Here is a 21509-nt window from a genome sequence, read left to right on the forward strand (position 1 = left end):
AGGTAAAAACTGCCACTTTTGTGGCCAAAAATGTTGCAACAGAAGACCGCACTGACGAAAAACGTCCCTGCTAACAAAATAACAAAACATTTGGATACCTGCTAATGGATGAAAAGCACAGGTTGATAACATTATATTAACATGCCAGATACTTGGTTACCAAAGTTCGAAATGGTTAATTGAAGTACTTAAGTAGTAGCTAAGAAAACATCAACAAGGTTCACATAGTTAAAGGTATAAACCAAACACATGCAAAGGGAGTATCACCAACACTAAGAAATTGGCCCTAGATAATCACCCTCCAAACTGACCAATGCTTGAAACTCCCTTTCTACCTCCAGCCACTTCGTTCCAATCACAATGAAACGGATCGCAACATCTTTTTCAATCTTTGACAGCTTGTCATTCAAGAAGACAGGATTCTCCCCAGTCACATACTTGTAATCTGGCATTTTCAGACAAGAGAGATAAATATTTTCCACAGGTCCACATCTCAAGAAGACCCCATGCTTCAGCACCTTGTGGACAACGCCTTCTAGAACATCTCCTCGGAAAAGCTTGAAGGTGATGCAGCTAAAAACAACCGGAAACAGTACATCTCCAGTGTGCTGTCTAACTCTACCCTCTCCTATGCTCTCCAGAGTAGTGACAGCAAGAAAATATCCAAGATCCTTAGTGGCCTTTCTAGTAGCAAAGTTCTCCATCAGGCGTACAGTAATTGCCCGCTGGAGCATCAATCCTTTTGCATCCAGATTTTCAGCAGGGATTATCACATTCCAGGGCAACTGTACTTTGAGAAACATTTTTTTTTCTACACCTGTCATAAACCAAAAGGATAATAAGATAAGCATCAGTATGATAACTCCATTTAAATTTTGTAAAGTCTCCCCATCTTCTGAGAAGTCAGTCATCTAAATTAAATAAACAGTTGCGAGGATGGACCATAGAATATCTAAAAGAAACCATTGTATTAAAAAATTCACAAGATCATAAGCAAACAAACAATAGTAAAAACAAAATTCCGCAAATATTTGAGAACCTAATTATCATATAACTTCTTCTTTTTTGAAGTTTTCCATTGAAGTAAAAACAGTGGATTTTAGAGAGAACAGAAAAGCTACAACATTTACCATGCAGCGGTTTACACAACAATGAGAAAAATCAGCAAAACTAATTAAAAATACAGGGACTTGCCAACATGTATCATATAACATGTTATAAACAAATTAAAAAAATCATCTAACATGTTATCAATTATTTGAGTTTTTCAGCATTTTATGAATAGAAGCACACAATGGCTACTATATACAGCAGCTTAAACAGGGCAACATGGTGGTGGTGGTGGTGATGTGAATGAGGTGGAGCAGTAAACAAGTGGTACAACAGAATTAGTAAGAGATAACATCTATGGTCATAATTGTAGTGTGGTTTTGTTCAAGTGAGGCACTGCCATGTGGATGATGCTGGTGATTTACTTATTCTTATAACAATGGTGATGTTTTTATCAGTGAATTTGGCCCCAATGGGAGGGGGAATGTGAGATTCATACTGATGACTTCCACTTCATGAGAAAAGAACCCCATCCTATGTCCTCATGGGAAATGAAATTCTTTTAACCGTTAACCCATATATGCTAATAATTAATAACTAAATTATAGCTGAAATTATATCATTTGAGTTAAGATGGAATGATTTTCACTTAAGAACTTATAAAAATAAGATTCACAACATTGTATAGTCAAAAACTGTATGGAATTTTTACTGCAAATGGACTATTTATATTATAAAAAAAAAACAATATACAGTATTAATCTGATATTTTATGAACTTATTTACAAACTTGCACAATCCAATCTCAAGTATATATAAATATATTTATATACATTTAAACATATAAAATATAGCATTACATATACTCAAATCAAGTCTCATACTCATGAGTTTGTTCATGAACACATTATAATATTTGAGCTTGGATTTTTATTTTTATTTATAAGTAAATAATGCATCATTCCAAAAAAGATGAAAGAATACAAAAAACCAGAGCACATAGGCAGTGTGCTAAGGACCCATCAAAAGACAAAATATGAAGCATGGAAAGTACAGCTATCTAGCAACTCAGGCAAAGAAGAAAAAGTAAAAACTTACTAAGCATTTGTCCACTCAAACAAAGACTGGAAGAGAGAGCTTCAAGTCCTAAGCTTGGATTTTTTAATGGCCAAACCTAAAACCAAGCTTGAGTTTGCCTCGTTTGATAAATTAACAAACATAAAGAAGCTTTTTCCCGAGCCAAAGAGCACTAAGGACTACTCATGACTCTCATTAAAATACCTCAAACAAAGCTTTCATTTCTTTAAAACACCCATGAAAACCAGAAAAATACAAAACTTTGTCTACTAAAAAAGAACCCCATTCCAACTCCAAGCTAATAAGATATTTTCTCAAGGGTTATTTAAAATTGCAGAAAATAAAACCAGCAAAGAAAAATTTCAGTCTCAACCCAGTAAGAAAAAAAAAACTAAAATGTTTTGATACAAGCATGTAACTCACTCATTGAACTGGATTTCGAAGACCCACTTGCTCTAAACATATAAAAATGCAGACTTTATTCACTACTGAACCTAACTTTAAAAAGTTCAACTTCCCCAAAAGCCTCAAGCCCTTGAAGTTTCAAACACATAGCAAATATTTTAACATTGACATTATGGCCATTTTTAATAAATGGAAACTTACACATGTAAATGCATGCTATATAAAACTCTTTCACATACAAAAGGAACTAACTTGTATAAGATTACATGGAACAATTTGAAACGACAAAATCGAAAGCAGCAAAAAAAGAAAAAAGAAAGACATTTCTTTCTACATGCTTTTTGACAGAATCGAGGACAAAGAATCACTTGGTTCACTCACAGGTTCTCAAAGCTTAATCTTTGAGGTCGCACCAACATACCCAGATACTAATTTCATATAAGACTCAGTAAACTCAATCAAATATGAAACAACTTCACAAGCTTTAGAACAAACGAAAAATAAAATTGAAAAAAGAACTCACTTTTGGGGTGAAGAAGAACACAGAAGGAACAAAGGCAGCTCTAATGGCGTTGTAAAAAATTAGCTGAATTAGACAATGAGAAGAAAGTGGGAGTGTGCGAAACAGAGAAAATGAGAGAGGTTTTTTTACTCTCTTTAAAATATGATATAAAAAATAGTATAAAAAATTATGTTTAGTTATTTACACCTCAGGTCTTTGTTCTTACATTCTTTGACTTAATGGGCCGAAGAGCAAAATGAACTTGGGCCTCACTTTGTTATTTGTTGAGACTGAAGCCCATTTTTTTAGACCAAAATCTAATCGATGTGCTATCTCAATCACAAGATGTTGTTCATTTTGCCTGTTTCCGTAGTTAAATTATGTTGAAGATGTTTTGTAGTGGACCTCTTTCCATTTTCTTGAAACTGTTTCGTTAAGATGTCGTTTTAAATTTATAGCACTCTAGAATCAATTCCAAACCATTTCATGATGAATTAATTTGTATGGTTGCGAACTGTTGCATGTTGTAATTAATTTTCAATTTAAACTTTTCTGCTGTTCGCGGAAAGAAGAAAAAGTGTACTAATTAGATTCCCCAGCTTCCTTTTTTTTTTTTTTTTTTCCGGTTGAATAAACATCTTTGTTTCACAAAAGGAAGCCGGTACAACAAAGAACTCATGGGCTTTGCCCATCTCTCTCCAAAGCTTGAGCCACTAACAAGGACAGATCAGAGATGGAGATGAAGACAAGCCCAGAGTTGTTACAAAAAGCAACCCAAAAGGCTAACAAATGAGTTGAGGAATTTCCCCCCCTCTTCACAAAAGAAAAGGAAACATCATCAGACAGATTACAAAGAGCTAAAATATTCTGCAATATTACATCAATAGTCCATTGAGAGGAGGATGACTTTTTGTCTTTAAGCGAAGCAATAACACTCCAAGCATCACCTTTTATTATCACTATTTTGAGCCCAACTTCAACTGCTTGGTTTACCACTGAGTCGGCCGCTTTAACTTCACCCCACAAGGGGCTTCTCGGGTCCAAAATGTCAGTCCAAGTCAAAACAACTCTGCCATGATTGTCTTTGCGCACCACCGCAATTGATGTTTTATTTTCTCTTATGGTAGCATCAAAATTTATTTTCTCTTATGGTAGCATCAAAATTTATTTTCTCAGCCTCCTTGTATAATTTAGCTGAGAAATTATATTCCATCTTGTCTAGTAACCTTCATATTGAATAACATTTTTTCAATTTGAAAACAAAGACCAACATAAAACTTCAGATTTGACACGATCTTGTGTAAATATTACGTTTCATGCCCCCTGTGAATGGAGTAGTATTTTTTTTTTATAATAATAATAATAAAAATTATTCTTACCTATAAAAAGAAGAAGAAGAAGAAGAAGGTTTTCATGCAATGATTGTTTCTCCTAATGTATATGGTCATGCTGTACTGTCTGAATTTTCTGCTGCTAATAGGCCTTTTTTGTTGTAATAAGCACTCTTATTCTCCTGTTGTTTTAGAGGAGGTGAGGAGGGATGTTTGTTTTCTTTTTATTTAATGAAATCGTGACTTATTATAAAAATAAAAAATAAAAAGGACGGGGTACCAAGAAGTTTGAAGTTTAACCTTTTATAGTTCATAGTTCATACTGGTATTTTTGGGGCTAAAGCTAAAGGTTTATTATCATATGGCCGAAGCCTGTGACCGTACACTTGAAGACAGACAGTAGCTAACGCCCACAGTTCGTACACTTGAAGACAGACAGTAGCTAACGCCCACAGTTGGACATATACCGAAGGGTTGCTGACAAAAGGGAATAATAAAGTTTCCATGCCTGCAACTGCAAGTAGCAGGTCCTTGATGGAAAAATGGTGTTATTGGTTCAAACTTCAAACAAAACACAGCACAGACCTGTCAAGACTTAACAAGAAGTTAGCCTTGGTTCGCATCAAAGAAACAATGTGAAAACTGGCACTTCTGTGGTCAAAAGACCATCACTAACAAAGAAAGGCCCCTGCTAACTAACAACACATTTGCACAGCCACTAATGGAACCATATATTAACATGCCAGATACTTGGTTATAACCAAACACATGCAAAGGGAGTATCACTAACACTAAGAAATTGGCCCAAGATAATCGCCCTCCAAACTGACCAATGCTTGAAATTCTCTCTCTACCTCCAGCCACTTCGTTCCAATCACAATGAAACGGATCACAACTTCTTTTTCAATCTTCGACAGCTTGTCACTTAAGAAGACTGGATTCTCCCCAGGCACATACCGGTAATCTGGCATTTTCAGATATGAGAGATAAATGTTTTCTACAGGCCCACATCTCAAGAAGACCCCGTGCTTCAGCACCTTGTGGACAACACCCTCTAAAATCTCTCCTCTGAACAGCTTGAAGGTGATGCAGCTAAAAACGACTGGAAACAGTACATCTCCAGTGTGCTGTCTGACTCTACCCTCTCCTATGCTCTCCAGAGTAGTCACAGCAAGAAAATATCCAAGGTCCTTGGTGGCCTTTCTGGTAGCAAAGTTCTCCATCAGGCGTACAATAATTGACCGTTGGAGCATCAATCCTTTTGCATCCAGGTTTTCAGCAGGGATTATAACATTCCAGGGCAACTGTACTTTCAGATACATTTTGTTTTCCTTACACCTGTCATAAATCAAAAGAATAATACAGTAGCTATGAGGATGCTAAATCAATATAAATTTAGTGAAGGTGTCCTCATTCTGAGAAGTCAGTCATGTAAATGAAATTAATGGTTGAGAGGGTTACCAATACAATCAACTGAAAGAAACCAATGTATTCAAAATTCTGAAGATTTTATTGTACACATCACGATTTGAAGCAAACAAACAAGATTAAAAACAAAATTCTGCAAATATTTGTGAATCTCATGTATCATAAAACATGTTATAAACCATTTTAAAAAATCATATACCATGTTATCAATTACAGCATTGTATAAACGGAAGCACAAACAGTAGTATTTTACAACAGCTTAAACAGGGACATGGTATTAGTGATGATGTTAAAAAGTGGTACAACAGAATTGGTAAGAAATAACCTCTATGGTCATAATTGTAGTGTGGATCAGGAGCCTCCTCGAATCCTTCAGCAGTTGGAAGGTTAGTCATCTGAAAAGGGAATACAACAGGGTAGCACATGAACTAGCTAAGTTTGCTAAATGTAAAGGTATTTCTCAGGTTTGGAAAGGTGTCGCCCCTCATTTTGTGCAACACCTTCTCCAAAGTGACTATACCTAGTGTTCTGGTATTGTATTTAAACCTTGATGTACTTCAATTTCAGTTGAATGAATCAAGATTTCCTATCAAATATATATATATATATATGTATGTATGTATGCCTGTATTTATATATTGTAGTGTGGTGCTGTTACAGAGTGGCACTGCCATGCGGGTGATGCCAGTGATTTACTATGACAAAGTGATGTTTTTCTCAGGAATTTTGGCCGCAATGGGAGGGTGGATGTGAGATTCTAACGAGTGAATTCTTCTTCATGAGAAGTGATTTCCATCCTATGAAAAGGGTCATGGCCTCATAGGATAATAGTTATGATAATAACTCTGCAATGTAGTAGAAGAGCCAGCCAGGTGGTGTAGGGAACAAAGTTTCTCTCCAAACTAGTTTGGAGAGAAACTCTACAAACTCCTCATATATCTCTATATTGAGTGTGAATTTTGAAAATCTAACCGTTAGATTGCATGTTCTTATTATATTCTTTATGCATGTAAAATTTCAAGAAGATCAAAGATCAATTGCTATCTCATCAAACAAATGTTAAAATTTCAAATTTTTATTATCTAAAATTGTGTATAAAAAATAAGTTTATTGATCAAATAGTAAATAATATCTAATTTGAACAAAATTTGATATGCATGTTAAGAACATAAGGAACATGAAATTCAACGGTTAGATTTTCAAAATTCATACAAAAAAAAATAGATATATGAGAAGTTTGAAAAGTTTCTCTCCAAACTAGTTTGGAGAGAAACTTTGTTCGTGGTGTAGGTGGTATGGTGGCAGCATATAGCTTTTATTTGAATTAATTTTGAAAAGCTTAACAAATTAACATAATGTGGGAGCTTATGTTGTCAAATATATATATCTTATGAATATTTTACAAACATACACAATCAAATCTCAAGTCTATAGAAGTATATTTCTACACATTTATGCATGTAAAACATAATATTATGTATGCGCGAATCAAGCCTCACACATATGAGTTTGTTCACAAACACATTATAATGTTGGAGCTTGACTCTTTTAATAGTCCATCCTAAACCTGAGCTTGAGTTTGACTCATTTGGTAAATAAGCAAACATAAAGAAGCTTTTTCCCAAGCTAAGCCCAAGTTCACCATAAACAACTCAGTTTATTTACAGCCCTAAGCACTACTCATCACTCCCGTTAGAATATCTCAAACAAAGCTTTCATTTCTTTTAAATACCCATAAAACCCAGAAAAACACTGAACTTTGTCTACCAAAAAAAAAAAAAAAACACCTTCCAGCAAAGGAAAATTTCAGTCTCAACCCACTAAGAAAAAAACTAAAATGTTTTGGTACAAGCGTGTAACTCACGCATTGAGCTGGATTTTGAAGACCGATTTTCTCTAAACATTTAAAAGTGCAGAATTTATTCGCAACCGAACCTAAATTAAAACACTTCAACTTCCCCAAAAGCCTCAAACTCATAGCATATTTTAACATTGGCATTATGGCCTTTCTTAGTGAATGAATGCTTACCCATGCAAATGCATATGACATAAAACAATTTCACATAAAAAAGGAACGAATTTGCATAAGATTACAGGGAATAATCGAAACAACAATGTAATCAATGTTGTAGTTCAAGGTTCAAATACCCAATAGAGAAATTCACAAATCACGAACATAAAAAATTTAAAAAAAAAAAAAAAAAACCTCTAAGTGGTCTTGCTTTGAAAAATATATAAATGAAAAGAGAAAATTACCTTGTGGTTGTGGGTACAGAGGAAAAAGGTGCAGAGGTGAGAGTGTTCTGTGCGTATGAGTTGGAGAAATTGGTAATGGAGAGAAGTTGAGGAAGGCTCTTTGTCCTTCGACTTCTTGAGGGGTTTTTTTTTTTTTTTGGGCCGAAGACTAAAATGGGTCTTTTGCTTTTGTTTTTATCTTTTGATTTTGTTATTTGTTGAGACTGAACCAGTGTTAAAAAAAAAAAAAAAAAAGGCCCATTATTGAGGACAAATTTAATGGGCCTAATAGCAACTTCTGTACACTGATTTAGCCTGTCATAGAATTGACTCTTTCAACAATACATGGTACTATGGTAGTGGAAGTGGTAGTTATTATTTATTATTAATTTGTCAATAATGGTATGTATATTTTACTTTTTTTTTTTTTTTTTTTTTTTAATAAAGTTTCAACCTATATCGTCTACTTCTAATAATTTGAATTAAGTTAATGCTTAAATTTGTTACCAATTCAACATTAAACTTATTTTATTTGCATTATGTGCGCGCTTGAAATGATGCTGTTGGGCCTGACCTCACTTGGGCTCACAACTTATTTGTAATATAGGTTTAGGATTTCCTACTTTGGGTTGTTCTCGGCACAGAGACTCAATGAAGCTGCCTCTCTGTCTCTCTCTGAATCACTCTTTTTCTCTACTTTCTGTTTTCTTGAGAACCTTTCAACAACCATTTCCTTTCCCCTACTTCTCATATTTGTAACTCTAGATTAGTGGAGAGATCATGATTACTGCCATAGTTAGTGCAATTGGGGGTCTAATATCATCAATTGTAAGTGGATGGTTAGGTGGGAGTGGAATGTGGTGAAAGTGGCCTTGGAACTTGATTCCAACTCCAACAGGCATGCCCGGCAACAGTGTTCCCTGGGCGCTGCCGGGCATGCTATGGATGGTGTGTCTGGACATTATTCTTTTTTCATTGTTCGGGAACGGTTTGCCAAGTAAGGACCAGGTAACAAAACTTGGGCCTGCAATTTGTGTGGGTTCAAACTAGGGTTTTGGGTAGAAAGAGATTGGGGTCATGGGCCACGCTGCTAGGTCAGAATTCAAGGCCCAAATGGATCTTTGTACTGTACACATTACATATGCTTAAAACCAAACAATGATCAATGTAAAACTAAAAATCTCATTATTTGATTTATATATTCTTTTATATTAATGTTGTAGGGATATTAAGCCCAAAAGTTCTTTATCTGTTTATATATTGAGCTTGTGGCCTAATCTGAGGACGAGGGTTTGTCCGAGGAAGTGATATCTTTGTCAAAAGAGTCTACAATAGTAAGTAGAGAGATCAGTCTCGATCACAACAGCTCAAGGGGATGGGCCGAGGATTAGCACATCCTTGGCTAACCTATGCCAAGGTTTGAAGGGGTTATCTGTCATCCCAGGTAACATTTCAGGAAGTTTTGTTGGTGCAGATGTGTTTTGCAGTGAAATCAAACTAGGAGAAGTTTTAAAATATCTTAGGAGAAAGTTGCTGCCTTCGCATTAAAAGCACTGCAGCTAATTTTCTAGCTGCATTAATGTGGAGGTAATGCCTAAATAGTGGATTTCAGCCTTACAACATAAGAACTTATGGGGAGTGCTGATGGGACAAGTATCCACATCGACCGTCTGGTATGCACGTGGAAGGTGGAGACGAAAAGAAAAGACAGTATAAAAGAAGAAGGAGGCAGTGAGATAAGGGGATCGAAAAAAGAGAGGGAAAATTACCGTAGCATCTAGAACTGACTTTGTAATCAAACTTGAAAGAAATACATAAGAACAGATCTCCTCAGACTTCGCCGAGGATGATTTTCTTCATTATAAACCTGCTCATTCACATCTTTTTCTCCTTTAAACCTATTTTCTAGTTAGTCTAATTCATTAGAGCCCAGTTTTCCAACCCATTTCTCTACAAATTTATTGTTTTGGGCTTCTTGGGCCTAAGTCCATTCATAGCTTGGGCTAGGATCTCAAATCAGGTCCATTCAAATGTTTATGTTGATGATTATGTTTATGTTTATGTTTATGTTTATATTGTTTTGTTTTAAGGTAGCATACATAATTTTTTTGTCTAACTATTTGGCCAAATATTATTATGAATCAAAGTATAGGATGTTAATTAACCATGAAAGAAATGTATGTATATGACTTCAGAGTTTTCACAAAAGCACCTACATGAAAGAGCATCATATATTGGCAAGTAAAACTAACAAATTTACATGTATATATTGATAGAAAGAACTATCAACTTTCGCTTTTTATTTTTAACAATTTTCTCTTGGTAGATAAAGTAGATCTAAATTTCTGTATTATGGAAAAATCCAAATGGATGGCATGATTAGTAAAAATTTACAATTAGAAACAATGACAATGAGGAACAATCATAACTATTAATTGGACAAACAAAAGTCTTTTTTTTTTTTTTTTTTTTTTTAATGAACACAAAAAGTCAAATTAAATATATGATTGTATGACGTTTTGATAATGAAGTGAAGAGTATGATTCTATGATGTTTTGATAATGAAGTGAAGAGTATGATTCTATGACGTTTATGATTCTATAACGTTTTGATAATGAAGTGAAGAGTATGATTGTATAACGTTTTGATAATGAAGTGAAGAGCTTGCAAATGTGAAGTTGATTAATTAAAATGACTTGCTTTATTAGCAAATAGTGCATTTTCTCAATCATTACATTCTAAATCATTTAAGTGTTGAGTTCCTTAACTAGTTAGAAGGTTGTTTTAGGAATTCAATAGGAACCGCTTATAAACTATAAGTAAAATATCCATCAGTGGCAAGGAATGTACCACATATACTAAAAAAACTTCATTCACTGAAAAAAAAAAAATACACTAAAAAGAAGATCAAGCACCTAAATTTGATATAACAATAAAATTGCCCTCAAATCCACAATATGCTATTGCATACATCTCAATGTTGAGAATCCAAGGATTGCTTCTACAAAGGAAATTTTTAATTAATTTATGTTTTCAATGATTAATATATTAACAATATTAACTCATTACACTTGATTTATTAAATTATTGTTATGATAGTTATCAAAATATAACTCTTAATAAAAGAAATAGCAAGAAATAAAAATAACTTATTTGTGATTGAGATGATCAATAAAATTACAATGACATCAATGTTTTGATTTAGTTTGTCCTTTATATTTTATATGTATTATATATTTAAAATCAAGAATTGATGTTTAAAAAAAAATTAAAAATCTCGTTGTTGTTGTTGTTATTATTATTATTATTATATAGGTTTATATTTATGTTTATAGTTATGCTCATGTTTATATTTTCATGACTATACTGTTTTGTTTTTAAAGCCAAAATACATATATTTTTTGTTTAAATATTTGGCCAACTAGTTTTATAAATCAAACTACAAGATTGTAACTTTAAAAGAAAATTCACACATGACTTTAGAGATTTCGCAAAACAAAACAAAAATCATCAAATTTTATTTTATTTTTCAAGTAAATGAACATATATTTCTATTTTACAAAAAAATACATACATTTTTTGTTTAAATATTTGGCCAACTAGTTTTATAAATCAAACTACAAGATTGTAACTTTAAAAGAAAATTCCCACATGACTTTAGAGATTTCGCAAAACAAAACAAAAATCATCAAATTTTATTTTATTTTTCAAGTAAATGAACATATATTTCTATTTTACACACAAAAAAAAAAAAAAAAAAAAAAAAACCAAATGGATGGCATGATTAATAAAAAAAAAGTACAAAAAATTGAAAACATAGATAATTCCAAAGGAGAAGAATAACAACTAGCGATAGATATAATTAAATAACTAAAATTTTAAAAAAATAATAATAAATTTTAATTTTATACTCTATCTATGACATTAGCAAAAGATTCAATAATTTTCAGAATATATTACAAGATTTATTATTAAGTTATTTAGATAATTGTAATAGATATTACTAGTTATAAAATTGTCTTGGAAATGTTAAGACTTTGAGTTATTGATTTAATTTTCCTAAGTTGTAAGGCAGAGTCTACTCTTTTTTAATTTCTTAAGTTGTGAGGTAGAGCCTACTTTTGCTAGAGATGATATATCTATTTTTCATTGACCCTATGTTTATGTTAGAATTGAGATTATTCATTGAAATCTACATTTAGTTTTTTTTTGTGCATTAGTTATATTTTGAGATTATTTAATAAAAAATTGTAGTTTGTGATAATTTTTTTTTAAAAAATATTGTTAACATCAACCCGCCCAACCCACCTAATCCGCCGAGTTGAAACCACCAAAATTTGTAACCAATCCGCCAGATTTAAACTTTGGTGGGTTGGTAGCAGATTGGAATTTTCCCAACCCGCTAGTGACAAATTGGATAGAAAAATTGGCATTTACCCGCCCAATTCGACCCCCACACACCCCTACTTTTATATATATGATGATGCCAAAATCGTCAGTTGGGTTACTTGTCAAATCCGGAGCATTAGACAATCTTGTAGGACCTGCAAAATAAAGGAAGGACTGATCGAAGAGACCACCGGGTTATGCCCGGTGGGGGAGCCTCCGATACTTAAGTTAGTACCAACCCATATATTGTGTATATAGACAGTGTTTTGTAGTAGTTTTTTGACATACCTTAGCGAATGGACAAATTGTCCCTTTTATAGGTGATTTAGGTAGCCGTTGGACATAAATGAGGGTGATTATTACCCTAATTGTAACGTTCTTTGTCTTGATGAGAGGGTTTAAGGCCTTTGATGATCGTTATTGAATGTGTGGAGTGGTTACTCATCTATCTTTGATGGCCAACTAATGACGCAAAGACCGTCCATTAAGATGGACAACCTTAATAATTTTTATGGACTCATCAATTGCCCCCCATTCCCAAGTCTGATTTTGCTTTGTGCTAGTCAGACTTTGGGAATATTCTCGACTTGTCTAGATTTAGACTTCTTTATCTTCAACTACTTTCTCCTTCAAGAGTAGTAGTATTTTTGTGACGACTTCTTAGTATCTACCTTTTAAAGGTCTTCTTGGACGTTCGAGGGATTATAGCTTGATCCTGAAAGTGAGCTAATTTCTTTGGACGACCATTTTTTATCACTGCTAAAGAGAGAGGTGATTTCTTTGGACGACCATTTTTTATCGCTTCAATGCTTTTTCTTTCATTCATTTTTTGGTTGTCACGTTTAATATTCTTGATTTGCCTGTGACTTGCGTTTGTGTGAGAATCCTTGTTTGCTTACACTCGTCTAAGGGTATTTAGTCACTTAGCTACTTTTAGGTGACTTACATCCAGTTACAGAGCTTTGTCATTTAGACTTCATCAGCGATTTACATCGGCCTAGCGGAATCTTCTCCCTTTTTTTTTTTTTTTTTTTTGACTTACATCCATTTAAGGAATCTTGTCACTTAGGCTTCGTCAGTGATTTACATCCGTCTTGGCGGAATCTTATCACTTAGCCATTCTTTGGTGACTTACATCCATTTAAGGAATCTTATCACTTAGGCTTCGTCAGTGATTTACATCCGCCTTGGCGGAATCTTATCACTTAACCATTCTTTGGTGACTTACATCCATTTAAGGAATCTTGTCACTTTGGCTTTGTCAGTGATTTACATCCGTCTTGGCGAAATCTTATCAATTAGCCATTCTTTGGTGACTTACATCCATTTAAGGAATCTTGTCATTTTGGCTTTGTCAGTGATTTACATCCGTCTTGGCGGAATCTTATCACTTAGCCATTCTTTGGTGACTTACATCCATTTAAGGAATCTTGTCACTTATGCTTCGTTAGTGATTTACATCCGTCTTGGCGGAATCTCATCACTTTTTGCTGGAAAGATTCCTTGATGCTATGTCGTTTTGGACCTTCTTGAGGTCATGTTAATATCTGCATTAAGTAGCACATGCACTTGCCAGGACTTGGTTAAACAAGAATTTTAGAACAATTCATACATGAATAATAAGTCACCAATGGCCTAGGTGGGCCTTTTTCTTATTTTCTTGTAATCCTAGAGTTTTACCTCTTTTGTGATCTATCTAGTAGTACATACATTTTTGCATGAAACCTTACTAGGTGTAAATTTTTATAGACGAATATAAAAGAGACAGATAAATGTGTTACCTTAAATGACGACATTATTTTGTCACAAACCTCAATCTTTTTATTGCTGGGATCTTCTCGACAAGCTCTTCCATTTTTAAGATGACGAGCTCTTCTCTTTTCAAGATTTTTTATGCTCAACATGATACTTCATGTCTAAGGCCTAGATCTCTTTTGCTTCAATTTTTTGAAGATGTAAAAACTAGGCCACGTTGTTGCCCCCGTTCAAACATGGAAAAGGCAGTTTTCATTTGTTGACGACTATAGGAGTGGTCTATCATGATTGGAACCCTTTTTTTTTTGCGTGCTTTGACGACTATGGTCATTGCTGTTTGTAATAGCAATTTCCTCTTCCTTCTTCTTTAATTGTACGCTTAAGTCACTTCACTAATGCTAGTTGCATTTTGTTAGGAATGACAATGTACAAATATGCAATTACTTGCTATACAATTATGGATGTCAGTTAACGAAATGCATTCCATATGAATCATAGAGAAGTATTCTGTGATATATAAAAATTGAAGCTATTTGACTATAGGCTTGTTTTAAACTGGGCTTTGTTAGGTGCTTGCATCGTATATAATTTTGAAAGCAATTTAAAAAAGTTTTGGTGAGTTGACGAAGATAGCAGGAATTTATTGAGACTTAAACTCATGACCATACGATAATCTAACATTTAAAATCTAGGAGACTTAATAGAATTTCTCAGATTCATGACGATGGAACATATGCTACTAATAATACAGTCATATTAGCTATGATAATTGTAACAATTTTATAGCAATGTTTTCAACATGATTTATATGTACATATTTGTAGATAATCATGCAAGCTTGATATGCACTTAATTCTAATAAGATAATATTTGGCATGGCTAAATAAAAAGAAAGAAATAACTGAGTTACCTCGACAAGAGACCTTAAATTATGATACTATTATGTACATACCTTGATCTTTTCATTGTTGTAGCCTTCTTGATAAGCTTTAAGATCTCTTTTGTTAAGCTTAACATGCTACTTTCATGTTTGAGGCTTGGATCTTTTTTGCTTCATTCTTTTGAAGGTGCAAGGACTAGGGCATGTTGACTGTTCGCGGTTATATTTCCTTCCTTTAGGGACGGAGACTACCCTAGGGGCTTCTATTATTACTTCCTTTATCGTTTGATGCATGGCAACAAGTGAAATGACCCTTGCTTTTTGTCTCTTTGTTGAGACAGTGGCCTAGTTGGCCAATTTCTTTTCTTATTCTTCTCGGGCTATTCACTTGACTGTTATGATCAACTGTCTAAAGTCCTGTCATTCTGCAATTTATACATGTACTTGCAAAGTGTTTCATTAAACACTTGTCATATGAGTAAAGAGACCACTGGTAAGATTTTATAGGGCGTTTTGCCTTTGCTCCAGTTTGTTTTAAGGGGTGATTCCATTAGGGTCAAGATTGGCATGTGCATAAGATAAGATTCTTCCGAACACATGCCTAATTGGTTATGCATATACTACAATTTAAAAAGAGTACTTATGCTTGATACATGATCTATCATCATACTTTCACATTCAATAAATATTCAAGCTAAATTTTTAACACCATGTCTCTTATATATCATTGTGTGAGTCATTATGTATCAAACATATAGCATACTGATATAACAATTATGTATCAAACATATAGCATATTGATATAGCATTTTTTTTTTTTAAAGAAGGAAATATTCATGATGCTATGGAAAGATTCTAGGCTTTTCCATGATTTTTGGCCTTGGTACAAAATTACCTTGTAGCAGTGTCAACAATTATATATAGATAGAGATGGAGTGGTATGATGCTATCATGTCACATACCTCTGATCTCCTTTTTAGCAAGCTCTTCTTAATGAATTCTCATTCTTAATCCTGTAGACTTGAGAGTATATGTACAATCAAGATAGTCTAGATACTCTAGTCTAGTTGTTGTACTACATGTATTCTTGCTGCGTAAAACATTAAGCTTGGAGCAACATTGTCAAGCAAGAAATCACAAATGTTATTAACCACAAATATATAAAATTTGTTGTGGCTTATGGGCGATTGATGCGTCCATAACATAGTCTTTAGCATAGTATACCTTAGCATGTTTGCATAACACAAATATGCATGTGCATAACATAAAGAAAATGTAATTTAATTCATACTGAGCACTAAAATAATGGCTCAATTTGTGAAAGTATGATGCTCAAATATATAGAGACCACAAAAGTTTTCATGAAACCATGTAGTGGATTTATGCATCAATTGTTAAAGCATGTTCGATAAGCAGACAAGTATACAGGAGGAAAACTCAAAACCCCATATGCATATGTAGACAAAGATTTTGGTACAACATGTTATATCATGAGCTATGTGAACAATGATGTCTCCTACTATTGATATCTTTTTCATTTAAAGAATTCATATGGATAAAATCTAATACTATTTTGAGAGCAAATTGTATGATGACAATTCGAAGCATGTTCATTCTCAAAGTCAAAGCAGAATGTATATGCTCATGATCATAATGCATGAATTTGGTAATCATTTATGTGCTTATAGGATTTCTACTAAAAACAATTCTGTTGAGAATTATTCCTTCCATAGTTCCACTACTTGCATCCACTAGTGTATAACATATGTCATATTGTTGATCAAAAAGAAAATAACTTCTCACACATATAACCAATTTAGCTGTGCACGTGCATATGCCAAAAGATATAATCTTGGCATGTCAAGTTCCAAATTTAAAGGGAACAAGAATTTCTTGTTAGATGGATTTCAATCCTAATAAAATCTGGTTCCATGCTATTAAATGTCCAGATCGAGATTTTGATATTTGGTAAAGCAATTAATTAAATTTGACTTTTACCATCTTTAATAACGAAAATTAAGATACTTAAATTTGATAAAAATAATGGAGGCTGAGAGCCTTTACCTTAAGTGGTCCTTAATTACAATACTTAAGCACCATAAATTCATAACCTTAGCCGACAATATAATTGACGGGTTTCTAGGTAGATTTATTCACCATGTAAAGAAGATAATCAGGGATTTTAATTCGTAACTGAAATATTATCTCCTGTATTTTTTCTTTATATGGTTTCAATATATCTTAGTCAATTGCTTGTTTACTAATCCTTTGAATTGACATAGGAATTAATATTAAATTAAACATGTATGAGAGGTACATGATGACACATGCTATTGGTGGATATGGTGCATGGGCATATTGCCCATTCATCTTATTACCCATTTAGCCTTATGACTTATGAGTCATGCATATGGGCTAGCTTCAGGGTTCCCCTATCTTCTAATAGATGGACGACCTAGATTTATTAATCATAAGCAATCAAATTGAAATTATTAGATAACATACCAGGCAATATACCGGTTTGAAGAGAAAGTTTCCATCTTTGATCTCCTTTTTGGTAGGTTCTTCTTGTCAAGTTCTCTTTAACAACTGTTCATCGTCTCTAGATCGCATATCGTCACCATATGTGGTTTTGCAGTCAACTTTATTTTTTATCCATCTCTTTTGTGAATGTTTTCAATCTCATAGATGACTGCTACAAGATTAGTTTTCTTGGACATGTATATATAACATTTTTTCCAAACATACGTAAATCATACATAAATCATGACAGTTTTCACAAGATGCAGTTGTAGCAGAAAAATAGAATATTCATTATCGTTGGCTTCTACCTACCTAATACTGATTAGGTTTGGCCCAGCCGGGCTCATTGGATTTTGTCTTATTTCCAAATTTAGTGTTTTTAAATTTGGTAAGATAGTAGAATCTGACTTTAGCCTCTTTAGTGTCTAAACTCTAAAATTATAATATAATTTTGGTAAGACAAAATTTTGGCTTCAACTTTCTCTAACATTGAAAACTATGATTTATTATCTTTGAAAGTAGTGAAATAAAAAGCCATAGTTAATGGTATAATGTATGAATATCAACCAAGATACTATCAGTATACCAATTGTTTAATGCTATAAAGAGACACAAATGATCTCCTCGTGTTATAATAGGAAATATAGTAAAGGTGTAAAACCCTTTTTTTGGCTATAATTAGGATATCAATTAGGCCTTAATATATAATTATATTCGGATTTAATGGCAAGGATCTCAAAGAGACCGGTTTGACTTCTTAGTCACTAATCTTCTTTGAAGTGTGCAGCTTATAACAATCAAGGTATTCATTACCTTTCTTTTTTAATGCCTATATTTAAGATCATAATTTTGGTAAGGTAATTACGTTTTAATGAAATTTGACTTCACCTTTCATGCAAATTAAAACAATAGGGAAGAGTGAAACTAAGAAAGAAAAGCTCTTTGACGGTAATTTCATCATAGCTTTTGACTTGGGTGGCCGAAAATTACATGACCACCTACAATTATCTCTCTATTTTCAGCAAAAGAATATTTAACATAATAAACTCCTTTTTATGTTTATAAAGCATTAGAAGAGGTTATTGTGTTTTTAGGCTTTTAGGTCATTTAACAACATGTGATAAAACCATTTGACAGGATGAGAAACGACTCATCTTACCTCAAGACCCAAGAGTTGGGCCATGTCGTTGAGGCCTGTCATGTTCTTCCAAAGTCCGTGTCTGTCTCATGTTCAGTCTGAGCCTCACAGCGAGCCACCTTTGGGTGATTTGATGGAAATTTTGAGGTTTTGTTCTTTGAAGACGAAATTGCTAAATGGGTTTGCTTTATTGGATCTTGAAATAAAGAAGGCTTAGCCTTTTGATCTCCTCTTCACTGCAAATCCAATTGTATGCTCTGTTTCTCTTGGATACGGGTTCTAGCATCATCGTCTATGAGTTTGAAGTGAGTGACCCTTTGTCGTAGGAAGAGCTCAATGGCAAATCGCTTCCCCACAGACGGTGCCAAACTGATGATGCCAAAATCGTCAGTTGGGTTACTTGTCAAATCCGGAGCATTAGACAATCTTGTAGGACCTGCAAAATAAAGGAGGGACTGATCGAAGAGACCACCGGGTTATGCCCGGTGGGGGAGTCTCCGATGCTTAAGTTAGTACCAACCCATATATTGTGTATATAGACAGTGTTTTGTAGTAGTTTTTTGACATATCTTAGCGAATGGACAAATTGTCCCTTTTATAGGTGATTTAGGTAGCCGTTGGACATAAATGAGGGTGATTATTACCCTAATTGTAACGTTCTTTGTCTTGATGAGAGGGTTTAAGGCCTTTGATGATCGTTATTGAATGTGTGGGGTGGTTACTTATCTATCTTTGATGGCCAACTAATGACGCAAAGACCATCCATTAAGATGGACAACCTTAATAATTTTTATGGACTCATCAATATAGTAAAAGGGTTTCCAGACAACAACAACAACAGAGGTTTACCAAATTAGGTTTGTTCATGTCTTGAGCTACCAAATATGGATTCCAACCCTGACATCAGAATTTTTTAATCATGGATACGATGCCACCCATTTATTTCACTGCATCTGGTTTTGTGACTTTTAAATTCATTTTCTTTCCATCTCTATAGCATGCTTTTTGTTGAAGTATTGGATGGTATAGTTATAAATAATGAGTGGTTAATAGAATATTATTATACCCAAACCTATAGTAAGTAGGCCTTTGATTATCAATGAACTTCTTTTGACTCAGAAGCTTTATTTGCCACTTCACTAGCTGCAAGGATCCAGGAAGAAAACACTAGCGGTGTCAGGTGCTTATGCATGCATGGTCCAGTACGTTTTAACTGCTCCACCGGACTTCCATTTTTTATATGATGGATATTATGAAGCATATCCATCACAGCATCCTCTCAATAACCTACTACAATTAGGTACTAGAAACATATTCTTGAAGAGTGGAACTAATTAAAATGGCAAATCAGAATATGAGCTATATACATAAGAAAACTGGAAATGCAAAAATGGTAATTAATTCCGTCACCATTGTCCTTCTTTGAGAAGCATCATAAGATTAATGAAGAGGAGCGGTTTCGTTGATATTATGATGTTAATTTCATGTTCATTTCCTACCCTTATGGCTCTAAAATCTAAATGCTAGTCTTGGCTTCGGTAATTAATTGCCTCAAATTTATAATGTGACATGGTTAGTTACGAGGTTTTTCCAGACGACGAAAAATTAACTTTATTACTAGTAAAGTTAATTTATAGCCATGTTTTTGGATAGAGGGAGAAGAGGGGGCCGAGAAGGGGATGGGAAGAGTTTAATGAATTTTATTTGGATTTTTTTTAGAGGTGAGAGGAAAAAAAGTTTGAGGAGATTTTGAGGGGTACGTAATATACAACAAAATTCATGCTAATGCTCTAATACCAAAACGATGCAAATGGTAAAGCACATATATCAACAATGTTTTAGTTTTCTCAACAATAAATTGTTTTTTTTTTTTTGGAAGACAACAAATATATTGTTAAAGTACATATATCAAGGAAAATTTGTGAGGTTTGGATTTATGTAGCATAGTGAGAATGCAACATGTGCTTGTGTGAGAGTAAAGAAAACAACAAGAACTTCTTTAGCCATGAGACATACATAAGGAATGAAAAAATAATTGGGTTTTCTCTAGGGAATGTTTTTGAGTGTTGAGACTTAAGACTAAAAAGAATCTAGAGTTATGGTCTGTTTGGATAGAGAGAGAGGGAGTATAGTAGATTTAATACAAAATTAGCTTATTTTTAACCAACATTACTCTACTCATTTCCACTCTCCTCCTTCCCCCTCCATCCAAACAGGCCATTAGGGTCTCAAGAATATATTGTAACTTATTTTATTATAAGAAATTCATTCAAAGTTGATCCTGTGGGTTTTCCATTGAAGGAGACAATGGAAATGGTGAAGCCAAATTTGGCTTGGGGGTGGGGGGAATTTATATGAAACCAAATTAAAAAATAACAAGTCATTCACATGAACACTAAGTGATATTTAAATGCCAAAAACAATATAAAATAGTGTATGCATTATATTATATTTATTGGGAGTCTTTTTCACATATCATCTTTTTTTTTTCAAAGTCATAATTACTTATTAATGGAAAGGTTTTTAGTTGTTAGAAAAATATCAAGTACAACTATGTAAATTTGTATTATGTAATTGAAGGGGGAAAAAAGGAATTTTTTTTCTAAATAACAATAAATATTAAAAAAATTTAGTTAATTGTCACGTTTCAAAACAATGTTGAAAACTAGCATCTCGAGTGTCTAAAACTCGAGTTCCAAGATAAAAATCGAGTTTTTAAGTCTTGATTTGTAAGCGGATTAGTTTAAAGTGGGAAAAAATTAAGCTGAAAATCGAGTTTTAAAAACGCCACTATAG

The 21509-nt window shown here is 33.5% G+C and overlaps 2 protein-coding genes across 4 annotated transcripts; both read right to left on the reverse strand.

The window, feature by feature from the left end:
- Positions 1–105: 105 nt before the first annotated feature.
- LOC126699463 (DNA-directed RNA polymerase V subunit 7-like) lies at positions 106–3212 on the reverse strand. Its single transcript, XM_050397297.1, has 2 exons — positions 3056–3212; positions 106–817 (listed from the first exon to the last, which is right to left on the reverse strand). The coding sequence occupies exon 2, from the start codon at positions 801–803 to the stop codon at positions 273–275; it is 531 nt and encodes a 176-aa protein (XP_050253254.1). The 5' UTR covers positions 804–817; positions 3056–3212; the 3' UTR covers positions 106–272.
- A 1627-nt stretch (positions 3213–4839) lies between these two features.
- Positions 4840–8203, reverse strand: LOC126699632 (DNA-directed RNA polymerase V subunit 7-like). Of its 3 annotated transcripts, none has more exons than XM_050397573.1 (3): positions 8057–8203; positions 6119–6189; positions 4840–5703 (listed from the first exon to the last, which is right to left on the reverse strand). In XM_050397573.1, exon 3 carries the CDS (start codon positions 5685–5687, stop codon positions 5157–5159), a length of 531 nt encoding a protein of 176 aa, XP_050253530.1. In that variant the 5' UTR covers positions 5688–5703; positions 6119–6189; positions 8057–8203; the 3' UTR covers positions 4840–5156. The 3 variants fall into 3 exon arrangements, with proteins under 3 accessions (XP_050253530.1, XP_050253532.1, XP_050253531.1); XM_050397575.1 differs by having other exon boundaries at positions 6119–6188; positions 8050–8203; XM_050397574.1 differs by lacking the exon at positions 6119–6189 and having other exon boundaries at positions 8050–8203.
- Between the last annotated feature and the right edge of the window lie 13306 nt (positions 8204–21509).

The sequence above is a fragment of the Quercus robur genome, chromosome 9 (genome assembly GCF_932294415.1).
Source record: "Quercus robur chromosome 9, dhQueRobu3.1, whole genome shotgun sequence".
In the NCBI taxonomy this organism is placed as follows: Eukaryota; Viridiplantae; Streptophyta; class Magnoliopsida; order Fagales; family Fagaceae; genus Quercus; species Quercus robur.